The sequence below is a fragment of the Lissotriton helveticus genome, chromosome 6, assembly GCF_964261635.1.
Source record: "Lissotriton helveticus chromosome 6, aLisHel1.1, whole genome shotgun sequence".
NCBI lineage: Eukaryota > Metazoa > Chordata > Amphibia > Caudata > Salamandridae > Lissotriton > Lissotriton helveticus.
This window is the reverse complement of record NC_136067.1, coordinates 1,549,194,604-1,549,207,470: the sequence shown is the minus strand read 5'-3', so window position 1 is coordinate 1,549,207,470 and position 12,867 is coordinate 1,549,194,604. Positions and strand designations below refer to the sequence as shown.

The following is a 12,867-nucleotide window of genomic DNA, read 5'->3' as shown; positions in this document are numbered from 1 at the left end:
GAGGGGGCGCGGCCTGGCGCGTGCCTCACTCTCGCCAGGCGTTCAGCGGAGCGTGAAAAGAAAGCAAAAGAAAGACTGGGGGCGGGCCCGGGCGCGTGCCTCGCGCTGGAGGGGGCGGGGTCAACCCGAAAAAGGGGCCGGCTTTAGCGAAAACGAAGCCTTCTGTAGGCTGGAGTCTGCATACACGAACCACGCGCCTCGCTGACTCGAGTACACCTGCTCCCTACCTACACCAGCAGAGGCCCCGCCCCCACTCTGCTCGCGGCTCCGCCTGCCTTCGCCGACAGAGCGTTGAGGTGCCCCGGCGCTAGACTGGCTTCTGATTGGCCGCTTGGTTGACAGGGAGGCGAGAACAATGGCGCTAGCGCCGGTTTAAAAAGGTGCGCACCAATGCCCGTAGTATCAGAATTCCCGGCATCACCCAGACATTTGCCCCCTCGCTGCCCCGGGCCCCACGCTCACAGCACCATGCCCAAAGGCTTCCTGGTGAAGAGAAACAAGCGGCCCACGCCCGTCTCCTACCGCGTCCGCAGCAGCGAGGAGGATGAGCGCGACGAGGCGCGCCTGCTGCTCCTTACCACGGCCAGCTACTACCAGCAGCGCCCGGCGCTGCCCCCGGCCTCCCTCCTGCTGCTCAGCAGCGGGGGCGCCGCGCCACCCCTCCCCAGCTCCGCGAGCCCCGAGCGGGCGACCACCGCCGCGGCCCCCTGCCCGGCCTCGGGGGCCCGGCTCCAGCAGCAGCCGACGCCGCCCCCCGAGGCCCCACAGCGGCCCCCGCCTCTCTTTCAGTTCGGCCACCCGGAGTGCGGCTATCACCCGAGCGCCCTGTACAGCCCCAGCAGGCCCGTGAGCCGCGAGCAGCGCCCCCCAGAGAGCGGCTTCGGTCCGGGGTCCTCCCCCGTCTGCGGCGAGTCCTTCCCTGGGGGGGCTCCCGCCGCCAGCAAGAGGTCCCCGCAGCCCGAACCCAAGCACCCGCCGCCGAAGCCACCCAAGAAGACCAAAGCCATCCGCAAGCTGACCTTCGAGGACGAGATGACCACCTCCCCGGTGCTGGGGCTGCGCATCAAGGAGGGCCCGCCGGACCCGCCCCGCGCCCGACCCCCGGGGGCCACCGCCCGCCCTCTGGGGGAGTTCATCTGCCAGCTCTGCCGGGAGGAGTACGCGGACCCGCTGGCGCTGGCCCAGCACCGCTGCTCCCGCATCGTGCGGGTGGAGTACCGCTGCCCAGAGTGCGACAAGGTCTTCTCCTGCCCCGCCAACCTTGCCTCCCACCGGCGCTGGCACAAGCCACGACCCCCTCCGGCGCAGCCCGCTGCCCCCCCTGGGGAGGTGAAGGGTGAGACCGGCGAGCCACGCACCGACACCCCCAGCCCGGGACCCTCCGAGTCTGGCTCCGACGAGGGGCTGTACGAGTGTCCGCAGTGCAGCAAGCGCTTCCGGCGTCAGGCCTACCTGAGGAAACACCTGCTGGCGCACCAGGCCTCGCAGAGCTCTGCTGCAGAAGAGGCTCTGTCCTGCGGGCCCCTGGATATGAGCAGCCGGCCCTACCCGTGCCCAGTGTGCGGCGAGGCCTTCCCCAGCCAGAGTGGACAGGAGCGGCACTTGCGGCTGCTGCATGCAACACAGCTTTACCCCTGTAAGTACTGCCCAGCCACTTTTTACAGCTCGCCCGGACTTACCCGACACATCAACAAGTGCCACCCCTCTGAGAACCGCCAGGTCATCCTGCTGCAGGTGCCCGTGCGCCCAGCCTGCTGAGATGGCTGGCAAAGCTGCAGATGCCAAGCAAAACGTGCCTGCTAGTGTGGGTTCACCTTCCAGAAGAAATAACCTGGAGGAACAGTGCTTGCCTCTCACCCTACTGAGGACAAGGCATTTACGACGACTGGGTGACTAATCCAAAGTGAGGCATCTGGCTTGTGAGAAGGTGAAGACTCCAAGGTGGGTGTGAGTTAAGAGGTATGGGGGGCAAATGCCACCAAATTATGATGACAAATAACTGGACAAGTGAGAAAGTAGACAGTGCCCTTTGAGAGTCCGGATCTCTCCCCGATAGTGTATCCAAGGACTGGCACATGCACACTGCCTAAATGGCCCTCTTAGGGTCAACTGTTCGAAAGACCAAAATGTCTGCAAATTGGATCCCATGTTCAGTGAGGTATTGGCATTTATTTACAGACTCTCCCCACTTCATCTGGAGATTGACTGATCATCATATCAGAACTCGTTCACTTGTCGGTGTTCATTTTGTCTTGTGTCAGAGGGAGAAAATCAATCCCTTTTGATAGCAGGTAGTAGTTTCTGTTCTGGGACATGTCTCTTTTCCTACTTTGTCTTGTCTGTAGCCTACGGGTTTGTTTTAAAGTCAATCTTTGAGAAATGTTGCCTTTATATTTCACAGGCTGTAACCTCCCCTCCTCTCGTGATTAGCTTTATTATGGCTTGTGAACTGCTGCATTCTGGCTTTACCTTCCTTCTGGGGAGAGAATCGCACTGCTTTTGAGGGATGTCTTTAGAATAGCCACAAATGCCTTGGATATTGTTGTCAAAAGTATGCTGTAGAAACTGCCTTAACTTTTTAATTTATTTTACTTGCGTCTGTATATTTTGAGCAAAATGTATATGTATGTTTGGATAATTCTATTTATTTGTTTTATTTATCAATGCTTTTTGGTCTTTGCTATTTCATTTTGTATTTTAAGATCATCTTAACAGAAAAATCCTAAACAAATGTCTTATTTTTTTGTATACATTCCCAAATGAGTGACATCATTCTTATTCATCTGCTCCAAAGGGGCAGGCAGTTCTTGTGAAAACTGACAGCTCTTAAACTTTTAGATGCACTCTTTTTCTACATACACTATTTTCTTAACTGCTAGTTCTTTATAGAATGCTTCAATACAACTGTTTACTGTGTACGTATTTGCTATTCAAATAAACATATTTTCCAATTCTAAACCACTCCCCACACTGGTTTCTTGCGTTTATATCTTGCTATTCCAATAGACATGCCTAATCCATCATTATATTATTTTTAAGCAAATTCAGCTTTCAAATTAGCTTGCTAGTTATGCTCCCTGGCTTACAATTATTTACTACTGCTTATAAATGTTATGTACAAATCAGAGTAGTATTTTGAGGTGTTCCAGGTCTTCTCAGACAAATGTAATATTTTGAAAGTCACCCACAGGACTGGTACTACTGCCGGCATGATTGTCTGAGACAGACTCGATCCTAATGTGTTTGCAGAGCCCTGGAGACTTCACTATTAATTGCTGAAGACATGAGCCACATGTAGGAATCGCAAAGTTCAGCGCCATTGGCAGCAGCTCAGTCTATAACCCCACAACATGTTACCAAGAAATATTAGACTGTTTACTTCGCTCATAAAAGTTCTGTTATAGGAAGTTCTTTTTCTATCTTTGAAGTTACAGAGTTGTTTACTACCCAGCGGACATGCATCTCATTACACTGTTTGTGGAATTATTTCCATAGGTCAAAGGAATGAAAACTATATGCCAACGTGAAGTCTTAACAGACGCAGTATTAAAACACCACTATATTAGTAAAATTCCCTAACTGCACATCTGTTTCTTAGCACCCCACCTGCGCAGTCATGGAATTTTCTCATTAGCGCAACAGGAACCAGTTTCCTTGCTCTAGGGCATTCAGCTGAACAGCAATGCTCATAATAAATGCCAGCATGAACCACCTGGCTTAAAAGGAAGACAAGAACATGGGCATCAAATGAGAAAATATTTAATACTGGTTCTGCGCAATGTTGATTGTCCAAAATCTTTCTTGGGCTAGGGAGTCATTCAGAAGATCCCCATTCTAAAGGTATGGAGAAGATCCACCATCTAACAGTTTTCCCTCAGCATTGTTTCAATAACTATATAATTGTCTGTTAGTGAAAGCACTTAATGCAAAATGTCACAACCCCAGAGCCTGCTGCTTTCGGGACACCAAAAAGGTGATTCATTTATACGTACAATTATTTTTTTTCCAAACTATCTGTTACATCACTAGACTTAGTTTGTATCATCCTGCACATTTGACGGAGTATACGTATTGACAACCATTTTTTAAATCATTTGAATTAAATTTATTTTGATTTGCAAAACAAAGTCCACAGCTTGCATCATAAAAACTTTTTTTGATATGTCAACAGCAAAGGTAGAAATTTCAAGCATTTATCTAAGGATCATATACAGGAAATGGACAACGAAAAACTGGACATTTCAAGGGCTTGCTCAAATGCAACGCTCCTTATTAAACACACATGATTTCTGGATTGCTTAAACATAAACCTTTTTATACAAAGACAGGCATGACTAACCAGTGCCAAAACCTTCCAAGTTCAGTAGTGCAGAGACAGGCATGCAAGGAAGGAGATTTCTCTGTTCTATCTTAATCAACAGTTTGCCCATTGATATTTAGGGCATTGTGCCTCAGCATGTAAGTGAGAACTTTTTTTTTTTATGCAACACAGCCCTCAAATACGAATCTGTCTTATGTAACTTCACATTTTTTTTCTTCTTTATAGTCTAAGGAAACTGAACAATTTGCTCTCTAGGAAAACACATCCCCTTTTCTATACACAATAAAATCACCAACAGGCAAGGTAAAGGAATAGTATAAAACACATTTTTACAAAGGTCTACACGATGGGCCTTTAGAATTTCACCGGCCTAGTGCAACAAAAAAAAAAAGCATGTTTGTACATGTTTTAATATCTACACTGTTCACCATCTTTTTAATTGCAATGCATATTTATTTCACCAACACAGCATCGTGGAGTTTGTAGCAAGAACACACTATTATGGATCGTGTTAGTTACTATAGCAGAAAAACAAGTGGTATATCTACCCTATATTTTCAGTTTAATGTAAGTAGTGCTGTTGGATACAGGCTTTCAAACTTTGGGCAGGCAATTCATTTCCAGGACTTCACCTAACATTTACAGACGACTGAATACTCTACATAAGCCTATTCGATTGCTGAGTAATTTATGGTTCCTCTTTGCACTGCGAGAGGCAAAATCGGGTCGGGCAGCTCCCTTTTGGGGGCGGGGGGGGGGGGGGGGGGATGAACAGGTTCTATTGCGACCCTTCAACTATGTTTAGAAGGCCTATTAAGTAACTTAGTATGCTAATTACACTCACACTGCTGCTCCTTTTAATTTTTAGACACATTCATCCAGAAATTGGCAGTCTAAACTCCAACAGGTTACAAATGGAGAGCACAGCAGAGTAGTTCGTATTTAACATGCTGGTAAGGCTAATAGTATGAGCACTTATTTCAAGCATAGGGTTAGGGTCAAGAGCATGAACGTTTTCCAGCAGCAACCCATTTGGAAATTCAACAGCAACAAAAACAGTAAATGCAACATGACTATTTATCAAATAGTACTTCATATTTACACCTATAAATATACATCCTTATCTCCCTGAACATAAACATTTAATTTACAGTAAGAATGTTAATGCAACAAAATCCAATGGGTAGTCCTATGGTGCATGTAGCTTCAGTCGGATCACAGATCAACTTTTCAGTCAGGCTCAAACATTGCCTTTCAGAAGTATTCGGTTTTTGCACAGGTTGATAACCACCTTCATGTGGGTAATCAGAAATTTACTGACAAGCTGACTTGGATCTTAGCAGTGCCCCCATGAGTCCAATCATCATTTTGTAAACACAAATGCAATAATTCTAGTAAATCTAACATGCCCGATCAACATTCTCAAGTGTACATTTGCTTGTATTAATAATACAATAAACACATTCAGCATGGGACACAGCAATGGGTGAATTCAACCTGAGGCAACATCCCCAAAGGTCATAGGGGATATGACAAAGAACAAAAAACATCGGCAGCAAATAATAAACGCAATCATTCTTAAGAAATAACGCAAAGTTCAACATCTACGTATTTTTATATCAGTGGAATCAGCAGTGGTGTTTCAGATAATTACAGGATACAAAACATGTAGTACTTGGAGTCGAGCTGAAATGAAATTGTTTTATAATATTGCACTTGGCGTTCCTTAACAGACACAGGTTGATTCTCAACAACGTCTTTAAATGGCTCCTCTACGTGCAACTGCATACGCTACCATCACAGAATCAGTTTAGTTCCACTCCATCAACATCTCTATAGAAAATGCTCTCGAGTTGTATTTACAAACTCAGCCAAGTGCAGTTGCAGTTTAATGGGGTGGGGGTGGGTGAGGGGTTCTGCGGGACTCCAATGTATACATTATTGTTTTTTTTAAGGACTGTAAGAGTAGGCAAAACAATAATTAATTAGTTATTCTTACTTCCAAATCTCCAGTTGTGAATTCAACCCCCCCCCCCCCCAAAAGTGCTGCATCCTGACTGAAGATACCGCCAAAACTTTGGTCCAACAATAACAAGATTTTTCGGAGCCAAGAATCCTCAGATGGGTGAAGCAGAGTTGGTTTAAGGGGAGGCCTGCTCCACACCTGCTTTCAAAGCCCAATCTGAGTTAAGTTAATCGAAGCAATACGGTTTTGAAGTTTAAAACCTTCTGCTGAATTAGTTAACACAAAAAGCATTTAATTAGATGATTTGCTCATAGCACTAGCAGAACGTCGCAGTTTTCCAGAAACTTTAAGTTTTGTGGCACGTGGCAGTGTAGGAGATGCCGGGTCCGCAACTTCTGTTCCTATTGTTCCAGCCAGGTCAGCACTTGCGCTTGTAGTGAGACTGCCTGCAAAGCACACACACAGAAATAGGGGCGTGAGTAAACGTGCTAAACTTATTTCTACAGAGAAAGCAATACAACAGTTTAGCATATATCTTCTTTACTTTCTGTACAGAAAAGCAATGGAGATTCACTATAATTTTCAAATACACCAATGTCTGCAGCATGCAGACTTCAAATTCGCAAATGTTTGTGGCAGAATACGAATACTTTGTAAAATTTAGGTATTCTTGAGATGCAGCACGTGCAATTAACAACGTTCAAATCTGGTTTGAGTCTTATAATATGGAGGATATTTAATTATTATTTGAACAAGTGTGTGTGTGTTAGACCACCTGTCAATTTTATAGCAAGGAACCCACGTGCGGCTGCCACAAAGTATAGGATAGGTAATAGTTTGCACATGACAGCTAAATCTGCATCGCCAACCAGGTCCCTCTTCCTGGTCAGTAGAATATTGAGACCCTCTACTACCTTGGAGCAGACAGTCAGTGAGGAGCCCATGCAGAAGAAGCAAAGCTGGTGTAGGCGGATGACTAGTGGGGAAAAGAAGACTGAGCACAGCAGAATAGGAGGGTAGGGGTAAGCTACTGCACGTCCTGAGTGGGACAAAATCTTTGCATGTAAAAAAGTGGCTTAATCAGTGTAGGTCCTACTTGCCAGTCTGGATCAGTATTTATGTGCAGGCTAAGCATGCGCTGCGCTGCTTCTGCCTGCTAGAAGTCAACCAATTTGTTCATAGGGAAAGTATCCTGACAACAGAAGCACAGAAATGCTTATGATTCACATTTGGTCGTGTGAAAAATGTATTTGAATGCACAGAGAAGCGAGCCAGAGCATTAATAGAGGAAACCCCAAAGAAAAGGTCTGTTGGTGCAGAAGGGATAGACTCTCCGGATCTTTTAAATACTATTCACCATCCCGGGTTCCGTCAGATATTTGTTTACCTTGGAGAATCACTGACCAATTATTGAAACACATTATGGGTTTAAAAAAATTCTAGGGTACTGTGTTGTGGCCTTTCCAAAGACCGAGTCCTCAAGCACGTCTACATACAGCAATTTATAAGGGGATTTTATGTGAATGGGAGGAGTCAATATTTCCATATTGAGCTTCATGTTCAGATTAGATCCACTGTTTCTTGAACACAGCTTCCTTTCAATGGCAGTCCAGAGCATGTGCTTGCTCGTGGCAATCCACAGACCTATTATGCTCGTCTTTTGGACACAGTTTAAACCCTGATTTAGAGAAAGAAAAAGAAATGTCACTGGGGAAACAAAGGTAAAAGTCCCTACTGAAACAATTTTGCGACATAGAAAATGCAGTGATGGCAATATCTTTTAAGTGGCATCTTTATGGGGTGGATACATCACTTTTGGTAGTTAACACATGTATGGCTTTAGCGCTCGTCCGTGGATGTTGACAATTTCCCATATCTAGTCTAACACATGAGGACATTTATAAAAAAAAAATGGCGAATTGACAGGAAAGGTGAAAAGTAGAGCAGACTCTCCACCAATACAAATCTGAAACAACAGATTGTTTATGGAAGTAGTGCCATGCATGTCTATTAACAACACAAATATTTCCAAATTAAAAGCTTGTATAATAAGAACCAAGGTGACAATCGTTCAGTGTTTACTTTGCAAAGATTTGGATAAAGAATCTGAGCTAATAGACTTAATCAACACCTCCTCAATTACTCGGGGTTAGGAGACCATATCCCTTCCCTGTTCACACTACTTTTTAAATGCCTTCATCTTTCAAGCTGAAATACTCTACAGGTGGAGAGTACTAGAGTGAGTTCCCGCAGAACAACAGAGTACCTCTAATCAGAAGTACCACCCGGATTGAGGCTACCTCCCTCCATGTTCCTGGAATGCAAACAGTCTGCCCTGCACTACGACTGCATGTGTTACAGAAAAAAATATTTACGAATAAGCTATTTGGCTTTTGTAATACTTTTTCTGACAGGTACACTACCTTTGTGTAAAGTACTCATTTATTGAAAGATTTATCATGAAGGTAGTTTCTAAAAGTTTTAATCTATGATGTCAGGGCACTTCCTGGTATCAGGTCATGTCATTTCTGGAACTGAGGCTCGAACTCCATTAAAGGAGCTGTCCATGACTTGAGGTCGGTCTTAATTCCCCACAGCACAGAGGTGTGCACAAGAGAGGAAGAGCAAATGGAAAAATATTACCAGACATCAAACAGCTCAACAAATGAACATCTCAGCTGGACGTTGAGTAAACTGCAAAAGAATATATCGGAAGACATTTAGCACAGATTCAAGGCCCAACAGGGGAGCAGCAAACTGGTAGCGTACGCCATTTATCAAATCGTGAAGACCTTTCCTACATCATTTCTTGATTGACATATGAACATACCTATGTTGAATAACCAGGGACACTATTCAGTCCTTTAGATTCAATGTTGAAGGATCATGGTGAAGATAATGCTGAAATTTTGCATTGTCAAGAATTTGTTCTAATAACCTGGCCCCAAGTTGCGCTGCAGAACCATTTTTAGTCACCAAACAAATCTGAGGTAACTGTCCCTTCAGCTTTGTCTGTGCTGCAATTTCACAATGTCACCATTTACCAAATAAGTATTTTTTGGAGAAGAATATTAGAATTAGGGCTGCTAAAATAGAGTGTTTGCGAATGAGTGAAGTAGTGTGGCTCACTGGTTAGAGGCGGCAGACCCGAGAGCAGAGGACGGCCCGGGACCAGGGTTCGATTCCCGGCGCGGCAGGTTTCTGGACCAGGGTCAGCAGACTCGATAATTCTCTCGCCTCGGTGCCCACTCTGATCAGCGTTCACACTCGGCAACTCTGGGCATTAGCTTGCCTCATCTTCACTAACGGCCCCACCAGACCGCCGGGGATGCCTGGTCTCACCCTGGAGATACCCATTAAGGGACCATCTCTCAGGGAAGCCAGGAAGGGTTTCGCAGCGGTCGAAGCGCCTTGGGACCCTACGGGTAAGTAGTGCGCTATATAAATGCCTATACACACATGAGAGCAACTCAGCTTGCTGATATCTACGATTCCAAGTAGTGCAGTACTCTGCATTCTCTTTCCAGAACTAGATTGGGTAGAGTAGAGCACTGAAGCAGTTTTACAAGTTCAGGGGTAGAGGTCACCATGGAGATAGGCCTGTATGCTCTGTGTCTTGAAGGAAAAAAATACAACTGAGGCATCTGTAAGAGACATATGTAGCTATAGATTCCTTACTTAGAATTACCACCAGGCGTCAGAATGGATCCGGAGATTTTTTTTTCCGTAGCAGTACTCCTGCACGTGGGTAGGTGGTGTCGGTCGACTACGCGTCCGTATCGCCGGGATGACATCACAGTGTCTACTTAGACGCCGCCCCTGCGTGCTGACGTCAGTTCTGACACGACTTTCCACACCAGAAGCACAAAGCCTTGCAAACACTGACTACTGGTGCACAAAACTAGGGTCCTGGAAGGGAGTCCCTATCCCTTGAAGTCAGTTCGCAGACGGTGAGGATGGGTGGGGCAGTAAGGTATCTATAACTACATATGTCTCTTACAAATACATCGTTACCGAAGGTAAGTAACTTGTTCATCTGAAAGAGACTGTAGTTATAGATTCCTTACCTTAGAATAGATACCCCAGCAATACCAACCCTGGTTGTGGGTCTGCAAACTAAGTTCACAACAAAAAGTCCAGGAGAACAGAACGGCCAAAGAAGCTGTCTCTCCAGACTTGGCTATCCAGGCAGTAATGTTTTGTGAATGTGTGCAGGGATGCCCACGTGGCTGCCTGGTAGATGTCAATCAGCAGAACTCCACGTCCCAAAGCAGTAGTTGCGCTGTCGCCCTAGGAGAGTGGGCGCGTAGTCCCACTGGAGGTTCCTTTTTCGCCAAAGAACAGCAGCTTTTAATGTATAGGACAACCCAATGACAGATGGTACGTTTGCGCGTGGCTGGACCTTTCTTGGCACCCACATAACCCACTAAGAGATGATCGTCCACCCGGAAATCTCTAGTGCGGTCAAGGTAGAAGAACAGCGAACGTTTTGGGTCCAGACGGTGGAGTCTCTCCTCCGCTTTCAAAGGGTGCGGAGGTGGGAAGATGGGAAATGTGATGGTCTGACCTATGTGGAAAGAGGTAACCACTTTATGCAGAAAAGAGGGCCTAGTGCGAAGGACCACTTTGTCCGAATGAACAGTAGGAAAAGGAGGCTTGGAGGACAGAGCCTGAAGCTCACTCACCCTGTGAGCAGAGGTGACGGCAAGCAGGAAAGCAGTCTTTAACAAAAGAAGACAAAGAGGACAATTATGTAGTGGCTCAAAGGGAGCACACATAAGAACAATAAGTACAAGATTGAAGTCCCACTGGGGTATTATGAAAGGAGAAGCAGAAAGAGATGAATAATGCCCTTCAGAAATCTGCTCACAATAGGGGGCTTGAAAAGAGAAGGTTGATCAGGAAGGCGAAGAAAGGCAGAAAGATAACCTTTAAGGGTGCCCAGAGCAGAGCCCTGTTGGGCCAAAGAGAGAATGAAAAGGAGAACCTCTGACAGAGGGGCAGAAACGGGATCCACAGCCTTTGCTGTGCACCATGCTACAAATTTGTTCCATCTACAGGCGTATACTGATTTAGTGGAGGGACGCCTGGGTGCCAAGATGACATTACACTGCTCAAACTCCACGCAAGGAGATGGAGGCTGGACAGGTTCGGGTCGAGGACTGTCCCAAGCTGCTGCAACAGACGTTACAACGCATGCTAATATATTGCATGCTGTTGCAACGCAAACGTTTGCTCCGACTTTCCATCGGGGGGCACTGGAAGTTGGAATAGATACATTTTCTTTCCAACTCCAGCGTGTGCAACAGTAGGGACGGTGTTGGATGGAGTTAAATCAAACACCTTCTACTCACTGCTGCACCCCTTTTGTGTTGCAAAAACATGCAATGTAAAGTCATGCATTGTAAGTTTCATTGTAAAGGCTGTCTCCCCCACAAAGGCGGCAAATTGCAGACTGGTGGACAAGAGGACGCTTCGATGCCTAAGGATCTAACCGTAGGCCGAGAATCCTTAAAGCGCTCAAGCGCAGAGTCTGCCCTGTCACCAATAAGGCGATGGCCATTGAAGGGCATGTCCAGCAAAGTTGACTGAACATCCCCCCAAAAACCAGACGTCCTCAACCAGGCGTAGCGCCTAAGACCTACAGACGTGACAATCATTCTGCCCAGTGAGTCAGTGTTATCCAGTCCACAGCAAATTGTGAATTTAGCTGCATCTCTCACATCTGCCGGCTTGGGAGTGGACGACTCGGCCTACTCCGGGCACTGAGGCATCACCTGCTCAACCGTATCCCAGATGATATGGGACTATCGGCCCAAGAGGCATGCGGTATTCACAGACCGCAGTGCCAAGCTGGAGGAAGAGAACATGCGCTTCCAAGATGATCCAGCTTCTTGGATTCCCTGTCTGGGGGTGCAGAAGGGAATGAGACCTTGGAAGAAGCTTGGACCACCAAGCCCTCGAGGGAAGGGTGTTGGGTGAGGAAAATGGGATCGCCTGGAGCCAGGTGGTGGTGGCAGGCAATCGTCCGTTCCACAAGAGCCCCTGTGCTGGGCTTGCACCAAGTGCCCAGGAGGACCTGCGTGAGGGCTTCATTGAAGAGCAAAAGGGGTTCAGAGGAAGTTGCCGCCGGTTGAAGCACCTCTGTCAGGAGGTTAGTCCTGACTGCCACTGTAAGGAGCTCCAGGCCCAAGGCCTCGGCTGCCCTATGCACCACCACTGCATAGGACGCTCCCTCCTCCGTAGCCACAGTAGGGGAGAAGGCATGCCAAGGTCTGGGGAGATGTCCAGACCACTGGAGTCACCCAATTCCTCTTGCCAGTCCAGTTCTTCCAGCTGGTCAGTCAAAGAGTCCAGCAACCCCTCCCAGTCCTCATCACCACCCTCAGGCCGATAGGGAACACCTGGGAATGAACAAGGGAACAAAAGTACCCTCCGACATCGCTCTGGGTCCATCTAGGGATAAGGATGGGGCAGCTCCATCCGGGGCTGTCGGCGCCAGGGAAAGTCAAGTAAGGTCGACCGTCGTCGATCCGGATCTAGGCCTGGATCCATGGGCATCCGCCAGGGCCGGAGTCAC

The 12,867-nt window shown here is 47.0% G+C and overlaps 2 protein-coding genes across 6 annotated transcripts in view; one reads left to right on the top strand and one right to left on the bottom strand.

Annotated features, from left to right (window-relative positions):
• Positions 1-305: 305 nt before the first annotated feature.
• On the top strand, positions 306-2,965 carry INSM1 (INSM transcriptional repressor 1). The gene has a single exon (XM_078649332.1). It carries the CDS (start codon positions 391-393, stop codon positions 1,756-1,758), a length of 1,368 nt encoding a protein of 455 aa, XP_078505458.1. The 5' UTR covers positions 306-390; the 3' UTR covers positions 1,759-2,965.
• A 2,344-nt stretch (positions 2,966-5,309) lies between these two features.
• RALGAPA2 (Ral GTPase activating protein catalytic subunit alpha 2) overlaps positions 5,310-12,867 on the bottom strand; it is a 1,907,250-nt gene continuing 1,899,692 nt past the window's right edge. For 4 of the 5 annotated variants that reach the window (XM_078649331.1, XM_078649327.1, XM_078649328.1 and 1 more), the window contains one exon: positions 5,310-6,733. In XM_078649331.1, the coding sequence (XP_078505457.1) occupies positions 6,579-6,733 (155 nt within the window). In that variant the 3' untranslated portion in view covers positions 5,310-6,578. The remainder of the gene's footprint in view (positions 6,734-12,867) is intronic. The other variant, XM_078649330.1, reaches the window with a different exon arrangement.

Bases quoted from the DNA above. Each gene is read 5' to 3' on its own strand.
- INSM1 (XM_078649332.1), top strand. From the start codon at position 391: ATGCCCGTAGTATCAGAATTCCCGGCATCACCCAGACATTTGCCCCCT.